Raw genomic sequence first — 13810 nt, 5'->3', positions numbered from 1 at the left:
TACTTTAAAACACAACCCTAAATGGAGAGGGCACAGTGTATGAGGAATGAGCCAAACTCATCCCAGTTGTAACTCCCACTGCAGTCAAATGCAATTGCATTAGGACTATATTTATCATAGTATGTTTTAAACTCAGATAAAGGAAACCAAACAGAGGAAATCATAATTTTCTCACCTGAGATGGGGTCATACTCCGTGAAGACAGACCAACTGGCGATGCTCCAGGGAACTGAGGATGACCAAGCTGGGCTGCTGCATGGTAATTTCTCATGTCGCCATACACAGATCTATAATCATGAAAGGAACTCCCTGCAGGATGCATGATCTGTACTCCATGAGGTACAACCACAGGCTGTGTCAAAGGCAGTCCAGGAAGCTGGCTGCTGGGAGGGACGCTGAGGAGCCGGGGCTCACTGTGGGGAGAGTGCGCCATTTTGACTTCAGAAGACTTGGGCGCCTCTTTTCCAGGTTGTGGAGTCTTGCTGACTGGGGGAGTTTTCACAGACCCTTCTGGTGTTCTGGATTGTCTAGTTTCAGGGTGGTGGTCACCCACTGCTGCCATGTGTGGGTGCATCATCATCCTCACATCTCGAGGCACATTGTACTGGTCAAGTCTTATACCTGTAGCATGCATGCGATAATCTGTCTGCATTACTAACACGTCAGACTGTACAGGGGCTGACCCTCTACAAACAGTATGATGGTAATGCATCTCATCTTCTGGGGGATGCTGAGAAGATAACGGAGGCATGACTATGTCTCTTATTGGAGCTGGCTGAGGTGTGCTGGATCTCTGAGGTCTAATTTCTATCTGAGGTTGTAGAGCTGCTCTGGGAGAGTGGAGCGCTTCTGGGCGGATGCCATAAGGAATACCAGGCAAAGGAGGGGTATTCATTCTCACTTCACCTTGTGACAGATGACCAAGGGATACAGTCTGTGTTACACTATGGGGGGGCATTATAACAGACTGCTCAGGATGCATACTAGATATGTATTGAGGCACAGGAATTCCTGGAGCCAGCATGACAGAGGTATTACTAGATAAAGCTGGAGATGAGGTACTGCCAGGATGACAAGCCCTTGGAAATGGAGAGGGAGAATGCCCACTTGTACGTGGGGAATGTGGCTCCTGTTTTGTAACCCCCAAATGAGAAATAGCCCGATCTGTTGGGGTGTTGGGTCCTGAGCTGACATGGTTTGCTTCTGAATGCATTTTACCAGATAGGGAAGGGTGATGAGGACTGACCCCAGGGCTCAAGTTTGATGGCTGAAGAGCCTTAGTCTCCACTTTCAGAGCAGTCAGATCAGGCAGTTTTTTGTTGACAGAAGCTACACTTTGAGAGAGTACCATCTGGTTGTGAACTAGTACAGGTGGAGTGTTTACGGTCTGGGAGAGGACTTTAACAGGCCCCGACTGAGAAGCAGGAGTCTGGACAGAAAGGTGGCCTGATTCAGATTTCTCTAAGGTAGTCCGTTCTTGTTTAACGGAGGAGATCACAGGTGATGTATTGTAAGGTTGGGTTCCTAGTACCAAAGAATGGGTGGACACATTCCCATATCCTGTGGGAGTTTGAGAGCCTTTCGGTGCTGGCTGCGATGGAGTAATAGGTTCTTGTTTAATTTGTGACTTGGACACAGACTGCTGAAACTCTATATCAACAGCACTTGCTGGGGGAATCTGACTGATCTTTGCACTAATTCGTTGAGGGCCCTCTGTCTTCTGTCCTGAATAACTCAAAAGTACAACACCCTCTGAAGTGTTTACTCGCAGACCTGGGCTGGATCCAGTCTCCACTGGCCTATCTTCAATAACAGACATAGATCCTGGATGAAACCTGCTGTTATCATTTGTGCTAGGTCTCTGCTTGTATTTTGGTGAAGGGGCATTAACTAGACATGTCTGGGTCTGGGGGACTTGCTTCATCAATGTTATCCTTGGAGTTTCCTCTAGATCAATGCTATGGGGCATTCTGCTTATAACGGAAGTAGCTTTGGGGGCAATAACTGTACTTATTTTTTCTTTCTCACTGAAAACTGGCGCCTCTGCTACTGGGGGATCCAAAGCATTAGTGATAGGAACTGCTGGTTTTTCCTCTGACACTGGTTTTATGGCCTCTACTGGAGGATGAGGAGGTGCCTCCTCCAAACGTGGTGCACTAAGTGGTTCAGCAACAGAAGTTGTGACATTCGTAGAAGCAAGGCTAGTTGCTGAAACGTATTTGGGCTCCATAAGTATCTTCCTCAGAGTACTGGAGTTTGTATCAATATCAGATGCTTTAGTATCTGGGGGAAGAGCTGGTGGTGGGGTGGAACGAGCACGGGTGTCATCATGCCTTACAATCCATTCGGTCACGCTGGTGGTGCTGGAATGAAGGGGGACTATCCCAGTTGGTGCAGGAGTGGGTAATTTTGTCGCAGTTGCAGAAGGAACTGCAGGAACGGTCGCATTTGAAACACTCGGTGGAGTAACGGGTGCATTTTCAATAGCTGACCGTAGCTTGAATCCAGTTTGGCTCACATCATCCACAGGAACGGGCTGGGAAGGTAGATCCAGAGCAGGAGGAGCTTTAGGAGGGACACTGCTCTCAGAAACAGCTTCATGAGAAATTCTCTCAGTGGTTGCAGCCTTGCTTGCATCAGTAATATTCAATTCAGTAGAAACCTGAACAGAGTTTTTATTTTGCTTTTCATCTTTCAAGGTTTCTTCTGGTTTTGCCTTAACTTCATTGGCATTAGGAGACTTACTTTGTACCCTTTCAGGCTCAAAAGCACTAACTTCGGCGGTATCCCCTTTCTTGCTCACGCTCCTTTTACGTCTTTGCCGCGTGCTCTTTTGACGGCCTTTTTCCTTCCGAGAAACTTCGGTTTCCTGTAAAGTTTCAGCTTCCTGTGCAGAATTTGAAGATTCACTGAAGCTCACTTCAGCCTCCTTATTTTCTGCCTCTACTGTTGATGGGGTAGTGCCAGTTACTTGTTGCACAGAGGGTCCAACAGCAGCTTCTGTTTCCAAGATATTGTTAACTGCCTGATCAGTTTCAGGCTCCATTTCTTCCCTAGGGGATGGTAACACCACTGGTTCTGCAGGTATCTCAGATTCTGATTCTGCAGGATAAGTTGGAGGAGCAGGAAAGCTTTCTGTTTCTCCAGAAATATCATTTATGATGGATCCAATAGCTGCTGCCAGTTCTGTTTCACTAGCCTGATGTGCAGGTTTGTCTCCCTCCTCCTCCTGACGAACTTCAGACACGTCAGTTGCCTGTTCTTTGTAGGCAGCAACTGATGGTGTTTCAGTGAGCTTTGCAATGTTTTCCACAGCCTGTTCAAGTTCAATCTGCTTTGCTAACTGGGCAGCTTCTGGTGACTGGTTTGGTTCATGCATAATTTCTTTTTCTGTTTCCTGGAATGGATCTTCTGGCTCATTCTTTACAAAATGGGGTGACAAATTGTCCTCTTTTTGTGGACTTTTGATTTTTGCTAGTGACATTGCCACAGGCTCTGCTTCCTCTTCACTTGGTCGCAGGGCACCTTTGACTTCATCAACATTGAGACGTATTTCCACATTTTTCAGACACAAGGATGCTTTATCTACAACTGTCTTGGCATTTCTAGATCTTCCTCGTTTGGATTTAGTAGCTTTTTCTGGGGGATTTTTTTTCTCTACAATCTCAACTGTGGGGGTTTCTGGAAGATTTTTGTCCACATCAAGTTCTTTTCTGTCACGTTTCTGTTCGCTTGCTGCTGCTTCTTTGTCTGTACCCTTTAATTTACTACTGTTCTCACTAATATTTGGTTCTTGACCAGCTGTTTCAGTGGCCTCTTCACATTCTACAGTGATATCTGCTTTCGGTTCATTTTTCCCTTTTTTCCCCTGCTGACTGCTTGCAGCTAATGAATGACCATGTGTTAGTTTTTGGGATCTAGGAGATCTCCATCCCTCTGCAGGTTTAGGGGTTTCCACTGTTTCTTTAGTCTCAGTCTCTTCTGCCTCTTGTTGTACCGGTTCTGTCTTAATAGGAGAGATTTCCTCCTCAGGCTTACGGCGTGACTTTGGAGGCCTTCCTCTTCTTGGTGTGGTAGGAACAGTTGTTGCAGTCTCCTGAGGCTCCTTCTCTCCTCTTTTTCTGGTAGACCTAGTTACCTCTGCCGAGTCCTTCACTGGAGATGGGCCTTCATTGTCTCCTGTGGTAGCATAAACTGATCTTACATTTCTGCGTCTAGTTCGACCTACTGGCAAACTTGGCTCTATGTTTTCTGGCTCTGTTGCAGCACTAGGAGATTTAGCAGCATTTCTTGAAACTTTTTCTGCTTCTACTTTCAATTCTAAAAGTTTCTGTGCTTCCCCACGAGGAGAGCTCGATCTTTTAAGTTTTTCACGGTCAATCCTTTCACTCTTCCTTGTGACAGGTTTCTCTGTGACATTTGCTGTGGCTGATTGAACAGGAGTCTTGGAACGTTTACTTTTGTATGATTTTTTATCTTTTACAACTGGGGGTTCAACTTCCATGTCATTGTCAGAAACAGGAGGCAGAATATCAGCAACTACCTCTGCTTTCTGACTTGAATTAGGATCAGTGTCAGCAGCAGGCAGGGCATTTTCCTCTTTAGGTTTGCTAGATTCATCAGACTTTTGAACTAATTTGGGAGGTGGTGGGATCAACTGAGTGTTTTCAGGTTCCGGGTCTACGTTGATGTCTGTTTGTGAAAATGAAGCTCCCGGTGTAGGCGGCTTTGTATCCAAATATGAAGGATGCTCTGTAGATACTGAGTCTTCCTCAGAAGCCAGAGTTGCAGGAATGACATCTTTATTGGCTTCTACTACTTGGGGAGGTTCAAGTTGCTCAGGTGGTTCTACTTTGACAGGAGCAACAAGTTCAGGAAGAGGTCTTGGGTCTTCTGTTATTGAAGCAAGTTCAGATGGCCTTTCTTCTCTTGCAGACGTTATATCCACAACTGTTTTTTCATTTGCTACCTTCTCAGATATGACTGGTGCTGATTCTTGAGTTACAACTGTGACTGAAGAAGGCCCAACTAATGATGAAGACTTATGTTCCGGTTCTTTATTATCAGGAACAGTTTCTGGTGTCTTAGGCCGATTGTCTTCCTGCTTTTCCACTTCTTTTGGTTTTTGATCCTTCTCCTTTTCTTTTTGCTGCATTCGGGTTAGCTCAATAAATCTACTGTGAAAAAGAACAACTGGTTCTTGCACCAACTCAGATGCACTGTTACTCCCATCAGAAGAAGTCTGTCTCCCATATATTCGACCAGAAATGAAGTCCAGGTCATCATCTTTTCTTTCTAAATGCTGTAGACGCTTGGAATCTTGTTCAAAGATTGAGCTATGTAAAAATCGAGAAGCAAACAATTCCTGTCTCTCTTGCTCCTCCTCTTTATGATCCTCTTTCTTATCATCTAGTTTTCCTTCTGAATCAGTCCTGATTTTTTTCTTTTTCATATACCAAGATGGAATAGGTCTTGGAGCAGAGTCAACTTTCTCTTTGTCTTTATTGTTTCTAAAACTAGCAAATCTTGAGTCCCAATCCAGAAAAGACCAGTTTTCTTCTCTAGATGAAGAGAGAGATTTAGCTCTTTCAAGCAAGGCTTTTGTGTCTGGTGTGATTGTCTTATCCAATGCAAAGGAGTAAAATTTGTTTCTTTCTAAAGAAGTTGACAGCCTTTCCTCTCTTTCTCTGTCCCTTAATAAAAAAGATAACCTGGAACTCTCTAATAATGATGAGGCTTTAGGCGAATGGGGTTTATTTTCATTGTCATCATCAGAATCTGAAGGCACCTCCCCTGGTTCCAGGTCCCGTACAGACCGTTTTCGTATGCTGTCTCTTTTAACTATACTACTTGGGAAGCTAATATCAACTTTACCAGACTCTTGTTTCACTTGAGATTCCCATCGATTTGATTCATCTTCAGAACTAAGTACCGAAAGCTTTATTTTGGCCATTTCTGCCATCTGCTCCCTTCTGCTGGAATCGTAGGGATTAAATTTTAGGGAATCCTCCCTCACAGTCATATTGGAATATGAAAGACCCTTTTCTTCTATTTTAGGTGATTCTTTGGTTTCTTTTAACGGCATTAGCCTTGGGGAATCTAGGATGTCGTCATCCTCATGAAAAGGAAAGTGTCTGATACTAGGTGAACAGGCAGTCCTTTCAGAATCTTCGCTCACCTGGCGAGAGCTTCTGTAGTTCCTCTCTCTTTTAGTGCTAATTTCAAAATCAAAATGGTCAGTCTTTTTCTTTTTACTTGGTGGAGAGTCATCTGTGACATCTTGTGGGGGTTTGCCCACCTCATGAACCAGGCTACGCCTTTCATATTCGTCTACTTCTTTTTTTGGACTGCCAAACTTCTCAGACTTTGCTATCTCCATTTCCATCTGCTGTTTTAATCTGCGACTTTGCTCCATTTGTTTTCTGTAACTTTGTGTGTAATCAATGTCAATACCAATTTTCTCTTCTGTATCAGCTGACTGAGGTTTCTCCTGGCCAAGTTTATGGTCAGGCATCTCTTCGGGAAGACCACAGAAATTTTTCTTCATGTCCTCACTCTCTGTTCCTTGATCATCTAACAGCTGCATTTGCTTGTGCTGTGGTTTTATTGGATTAAGTTTTTTAGAAAGGATTTCTTGAGTTTCCACTGGTTCATCAACAGGCTCTCCTAGCCTAGGCTGCAGTTCTAAACAGGGACGCAAGCCAATCCCAACAGAAACGTTAGCAGGCTCCTGTGTATCTTTGGGGCTGGTAACAGTAATAAGTCTTTCCAGTTTAATTTTTTTAGATTCCCTTTTAAGCATCTCTTTCCTCAAGGGCTTTCTTTCCAATTCTCCTTCCCGTAACACTGTAACTTCTCTAGATGAAGTTGTCACATCAAGTTGCTTTTTCAAGACCATGCGTGCAGCATCTTCCTCGTCTTGGCTGCTTCTTTTAACTTCCAGTTTTTGCCTGTCAGGTTTCAAGTTTGCATCAGCAAAACGTCTTTTACGAGCCTCTAACTTGTCAAGATCTACTGCGTTTGTCCCTTCTGTAGTCTGCTCTGTCTTCAAGTGTTTCTTGGACTTTAGTTTTCCCTCTTTATCAACTACTTCTACATGACTGGCAAGAACCTTCTCTTTTGGCACCTTAGTTCTAACAGGTTCCAGTTTAGACTGGTCAGATTTTGTTTGCTCAACTTGAGATGTCTGGACTTTTTGTTCAAGAAGTGGAGATTTAATAGTGTCATTATCAAGCTTTGCTCTCAGTTTCTCCAAAGCAGGCTGATCAATAACTTTCCCTTCCTTTTCTTTTACTCGAGTCAGCACCACACATGGCATTAGTTCCAGACGGTTTTTAGCTGTCCCTTCTTTATCAGCTCTCTCTTTACTCTGTTTACTATTGCCCTTTAATTTTTCAGGGCTGGGTTCTCTCTCATTTTCTTGGTCTGTTTCAGAAGACTGAGAGCTTGGTGAATGAATTTTTGCTTTTCGTTTCTGCTTATCAGTTTTATCCTTTTCTAGTTTTTCTGGCTTCTCTTTCCTCACCAAACGTTTGTCTTTGTCTATTCTCTCTTGGTCAAATGCACGTTCTTTATCATTTTTCTCATTTTTTGCATAACGCTCTAGACGCGTCTTGTCAAGTTTGTCATATCTTGGAGGAGAAAGTGAGCTGCAGCTCCCACTACGATCTGAAGACCTGCTGTAGATCCTCCTTTCAGAATCACTTTGAAGCCTTTCTGATTGTGAGGGAGACGCTCCAGGGCTCTGTGGACGTCTGGAATGAGTTGGACTTTGACTGCGTTCAATTGGCCGCCTTTCATGATCTCTGTCCCGATCCGATTCAAACCGCTCTCTTTCCCTCTCTCTCTCTCGTTGTCTGTAACTGTATTCCCTTATATCTTGTTCATAAGGATCTCCTCTGTAATCCCTGTATTCACGTGGATCGTCATAATATCGCGGGTCATAGTAATCTCCTTGATAAGGATCCCATTCTGCATAAAATTCTCTGCTTCGTGCAGGATATTCTCTCCTAGGATCTTCAGGATACGTCCCTGGAGTTCTAACAGTCTCATAGTAAGTACGATCAGGTGCATATTCATAAGATCCTCTTCTTTCATCTCTGCCAAAAACAAGAACAATACAGTGGTTAGTTTTCCCTGTTAACCAAAAAGTGTTGAATTATGAAACTCTTCTACATGAAAAATTATTTTATGATAGTTTATTTATTTAGTTATATATCCTGGCAGATATTCATAGCTGTACCCATAGACTTAACAAAAATGAATAAGTGCATAGTGGATGAATCAATGTGTTAGTCTCAGATACACAGTAAATCAGTCATTTTGTTAATCAGATAGCTTAGCTGAACACCTTTGAATCAATCCAATTATCTTTTTTTTTTTTTTTTTTTTTTTTGGCCAAACTAGTATTTATGTCCTTATTCAGGGAACAAATATAAACCAATTTAATGAAAGTGCACCCTACAGCGCAAAAGCTTCAGAGAGTGTGTGTGTGGACCCCACACTTTCAAAAGCTGTTAATAGGAGAGCAGTAGTTAGCTCTGAAAACATACATCAGATCAAACATCAAGCTTTCCATCTCTCAGCTAGTAAGTTGTAACCAGTAAGAGGAAACTGTGTCAACATTTCAAAACTCCAAAAATAAATAAGACCAGTTCCTTGGCAGATTTTTTTTTTTTTTTTTGGTATCTTTGTTATATTAAAAGCGCATGCAGTACTGATTCCCCAACCATTTAAAAGTACGTTTTACACCCTCTCTCTTTCACACATTTGCACATAGTGCTAAAAGTGGAATGTTTCTACCTTGTAAGTAGTATACAAAAGTAAAACAACCCCACCCCCCTAAAAGTAATACACACTTCCATTCTGCAAAAGATCACAGAATATTATGAATTGAAACTGTCAGGAGACCGCTAATGGGGACAGGTGGAGTCATGCTAATGAGCTTGAGTCCACCATTGGAAGTTTAGGCCAAATTCATACAGGACCAAAACCTGTCTCTTTAAAATCAAAAAGTTAATCTGAAAAAAATGGCTACCCTTTGCACTGCAGACTGTCACCCACGTGGGTCTGTCCAACTGGAAAAATGCTTTATAAATGATAAACTGCATTTATCATATGCCTTAAATTGCCTCACTTGCACTCTGCCCCTAACCCGTCTCCTTTGGGACAGTGTCTAACAACTGCAATAGCTCAGGCAGCTTTGATCAGCTGTCATTTTAAAAAAGTCAGCCTGACACAGAGGTGTTCCCAAAGAACTTACACAAGACCCAGAATGTGCAATACACAAAAATTCTGAATCATTAACAGGTTTAGGGTCAAATATTTCATGACCCTGAAGACTTAAAACAGGTGCTTTGTACTATTTGAAAGAAGATTCCTGGTTTTTCAAAAGGGCACATATCACTTGCTTCTCGTCCTAGGAAGTTCTGATACGTGGGGCCTTAAAATTGTGACATTTTTATGTAGAAAAGTTACCTAAGGTATTTGTAGAATTTGATAAAATGCATTAGTTCTAATTTCTCTCTCTCCCTGAGCAGTGTACACTTAGACTCATAACACTAAGAAAAAAGACGCTCACTCACCTTTGTAACTGTTGTTCTTTGAGATGTGTTGCTCATATCCATTCCAGTTAGGTGAGTGCGTGCTGCGTGCACGATTGTCAGAAGATTTTTACCCCAGCAATACTCGGTGGGTCGGCTGAGGCGCCCCCTGGAGTGGTGCCTTCCTGGCGCCGGATATATGCCCCAGCCGACCCAGTGCCCCTTCAGTTCCTTCTTGCCGGCTACTCCGACAGAGGGGAAGGAGGGCGGGTTTGGAATGGATATGAGCAACACATCTCAAAGAACAGTTACAAAGGTGAGTAACTGTCTTTTCTTCTTCGAGTGCTTGCTCATATCGATTCCAATTAGGTGACTTTCAAGCCTTACCTAGGCTGTGGGGTTGGAGTGAGATGTCGCGGAGTGAAGGACCGCTGAACCAAATGCAGCATCACCCCTGGACTGCTGAATTATTGCATAGTGGGCAGCGAAGGTATGCACCGATGACCAAGTCGCTGCCCTACATATCTCCTGTATGGGTTCGTGTGCCAGGAAAGCAGAAGATGAAGCCTGAGCCAGCGTAGAGTGGGCGGTAAGGTGTGTAGTTGGGACACCAGCCAAGTTATCGTACGCATGATGGAATTGGAGTGTCTACCGACAGCTCTAGGAGAGTTGTATACCAACCAGTGCTGCCTGGGCCACGCTGGGGTGACCAAAATCAGACAGGCTCTGTCCCTGCGCAGCTTGAGCAGGACCCTGTGGACTAGTGGGAATGGAGGGAAGGCGTAGCATGGGTGATCCTTCCACTGTACGAGGAAGGCGTCTGACAGGGAACCTGGAGAGCGTCCTCGTAGAGAGCAGAACACTTGGCATTTCCGATTCTCACGAGAGGCGACTAGGTCTATCAGGGGAAAGCCCCCCTTCAGGAAGGCAGAGTGGATGACGTCCGAGCGAACTGACCACTCATGAGTCTGAAATGATCTGCTGAGATGGTCCGCTAAGGTGTTCTGGACTTCTGGGAGAAATGACGCCAACAGATGGATCGAGTGGGCTATACAGAATTCCCACATATGAGTGGCCTCCTGACATGGGGGGACGACCGGGCTCCCCCTTGCTTGTTGATGTAAAACATGGCCATTGTGTTGTCTGTGAGGACTGCAACACAACGGCCTTGAATGCACTCTCGGAATGCCTGACACGCCAGGCACACAGCTCTGAGTTCCCGTACGTTGATGTGCAGGGATAACTCTCCTGCCGACCTTAGCCCCTGTGTACAGAGGACCCTGAGGTGGGCTCCCCATCCCAGGGATGATGCATCCATGACTAGGAACATGGAGGGCTGCGGAGCGTGAAATGGCACCCCTTCGCACACTGATTTGGGGTCCAGCCACCAGTCTAGAGAGGCCAATATCCCTGGTGGGATGGTAACCACCGTGCTCAAGGTGTCCTGACCTGGGCGGTATACTATTGATAGCCAGGCTTGGAGTGGATGTAGCCGCAGCCTGGCGTGCATGGTCACATATGTGCAAGAGGCCATATGTCCCTGGAGGCATAGGCATGTTTTCACGGTCGAGGTTGGGAAGTTTTGCAGGCTGTGGATGATGTTTACCAGGGATTGGAAGTGTGCTTCCGGCAGAAGTGCTCGGGCTAGGCCTGAGTCTAAGACTGCTCCTATGAATTCTACCCTCTGGGTTGGTACCAGAGTAGATTTCATGACATTGAGCAGGAGGCCCAGTCGATTGAACATGTTCATGATGAGCTGGACATGAGACTGCACCTGATCATAGAATCATAGAATATCAGGGTTGGAAGGGACCTCAGGAGGTCATCTAGTCCAACCCCTGCTCAAAGCAGGACTGATCCCCAATTAAATCATCCCAGCCAGGGCTTTGTCAAGCCTGACCTTAAAAACTTCTAAGGAAGGAGATTCCACCACCTCCCTAGGTAACGCATTCCAGTGTTTCACCACCCTCCTAGTGAAAAAGTTTTTCCTAATATCCAACCTAAACCTCCCCAACTGCAACTTGAGACCATTACTCCTTGTTCTGTCATCAGCCACCACTGAGAACAGTCTAGAGCCATCCTCTTTGCAGCCCCCTTTCAGGTAGCTGAAAGCAGCTATCAAATCCCCCCTCATTCTTCTCTTCTGCAGACTAAACAATCCCAGTTCCCTCAGCCTCTCCTCATAACTCATGTGTTCCAGTCCCCTAATATTTTTGTTGCCCTCCGTTGGACGTTTTCCAGTTTTTCCACATCCTTCTTGTAGTGTGGGGCCCAAAACTGGACACAGTACTCCAGATGAGGCCTCACCAATGTCGAATAGAGGGGAATGATCATGTCCCTCAATCTGCTGGCAATGCCCCTACATATACATCCCAAAATGCCATTGGCCTTCTTGGCAACAAGGGCACACTGTTGACTCATACCCAAATTCTCATCCACTGTAATCTCTAGGTCCTTTTCTGCAGAACTGCTGCCGAGCCATTTGGTCCCTAGTCTGTAGCGGTGTATGGGGTTCTTCCGTTGTAAGTGCAGGACTCTGCACTTGTCCTTGTTGAACCTCATCAGATTTCTTTTGGCCCAATCCTCCAATTTGTCTAGGTCCCTCTGTATCCTATCCCTACCCTCCAGCGTATCTACCACTCCTCCTAGTTTAGTGTCATCTGCAAACTTGCTGAGGGTGCAATCCACACCATTCTCCAGATCATTTATGAAGATATTGAACAAAACCGGCCCCAGGACTGACCCTTGGGGCACTCCACTTGATACCGGCTGCCAACTAGACATGGAGCCATTGATCACTACCCGTTGAGCCCGACAATCTAGCCAACTTTCTATCCACCTTATAGTCCATTCATCCAGCCCATACTACTTTAAGTTGCTGGCAAGAATACTGTGGGAGACTGTGTCAAAAGCTTTGCTAAAGTCAAGGAACAACACGTCCACCGCTTTCCCCTCATCCACAGAGCCAGTTATCTCGTCATAGAAGGCAATTAGATTAGTCAGGCATGACTTGCCCTTGGTGAATCCATGCTGACTGTTCCTGATCACTTTCCTCTCCTCTAAGTGCTTCAGAATTGATTCCTGGAAGACCTGATCCCTGGAGCGGCCTCGAATAAGCCAGTTGTCGAGATATGGGAACACTTGGATCCATTGTCAATGAAGGGAGGCAGCCACAACAGCCATGCACTTGGTAAACACCCTGGGGGCCGTAGATAGGCCAAAAGGAAGGACGGTGAATTGAAAATGCTGTTGATTGACCACAAAGCGAAGGAAGCGTCTCTGCGCTGGGTAGATCGCTATGTGGAAGTACGCGTCCTTCATGTCGAGGGCGGTATACCAGTCTCCAGGATCTAAGGAAGGATTAATGGTCCTGAGAGAGACCATGCGGAACTTCAACTTTACCATGAATTTGTTGAGTCCGTGTAGGTTCAGGATGGGCCGAAGCCTGCCTTTGGCCTTGGGGATTAGGAAGTAGCGGGAGTAAAAACCCCTGCCCCTTGACTCTCTTGGAACCTCCTCTATCGCCCCCACAGCTAGGAGTGATTGGACCTCCTGTAGAAGGAGGTGCTCATGAGAAGGGTCCCTGAAGAGGGTCGGGGTAGGAGGGTGGGTGGGGGGTGGAAATTGAAGGGAGTAACCCCTTTTCACCATGCGAAGGACCCAACAGTCTGATGTTATGTGAGACCACGCACGGAGGAAATGGCAGAGAAGATCTTGGAAAGGTAGGAAAGGATCCTGAACGGAGACTGGTGCTCCGTCCTTGGGCGCACCTTCAAAAGTTCTGCGTAGGCCCAGCCAATGGCTTGGTGGCCAGTTTGTCTTCTTCTACCACCTCGGCAGAGTCTTCTAAAGAAGTCCTGTCTTGGCTGAGGGGGAGGGTAGGACCTCTGAGGCTGCGGTCTGAAGGGTCTTCTCTGCGTTACTGGGGTATGCATTCCCAGAAAGCACGTAACAGTTCTCGAGTCCTTCAGACTCTGCAGCCCTGAGTCTGTTTTGTCTGAGAATAGGCCCTGGCCATCAAAGGGTAGGTCCGGGGGGGTCTGCTGCAACTCTGGTGGTAAGCCAGAGACCTGCAGCCAAGAGATGCGGCGCATGGCTATGCCTGAGGCCAGGGTCCTAGCCTTCAAGTCCAGAGAGGCTTGCAGGGAGGTTCTGGCCACCTTCTTGCCCTCCTCCACTAGAGCTCCAAATTCCTCTCTGGACTCCTGTGGAACCAACTCTTTGAATTTCTCCATAGAGTGCCACGAATTATAATCGTATCTGCTCAG

General features: G+C 45.6%; 1 protein-coding gene across 6 annotated transcripts in view; it reads right to left on the bottom strand.

The window, feature by feature from the left end:
• Nucleotides 1-13810, bottom strand: part of SPEN (spen family transcriptional repressor) — a 148943-nt gene that overhangs the window by 6749 nt on the left and 128384 nt on the right. For all 6 annotated transcript variants that reach the window (XM_074975295.1, XM_074975293.1, XM_074975296.1 and 3 more), the window contains one exon: nucleotides 176-8099. In XM_074975295.1, coding sequence (XP_074831396.1) covers nucleotides 176-8099 — 7924 coding nt within the window. The remainder of the gene's footprint in view (nucleotides 1-175; nucleotides 8100-13810) is intronic.

Source organism: Natator depressus, chromosome 18 (assembly GCF_965152275.1).
Source record: "Natator depressus isolate rNatDep1 chromosome 18, rNatDep2.hap1, whole genome shotgun sequence".
Taxonomy (NCBI): Eukaryota; Metazoa; Chordata; order Testudines; family Cheloniidae; genus Natator; species Natator depressus.
Note: the sequence above shows the minus strand (reverse complement) of the source record. Positions and strands in the feature narration are given on the sequence as shown.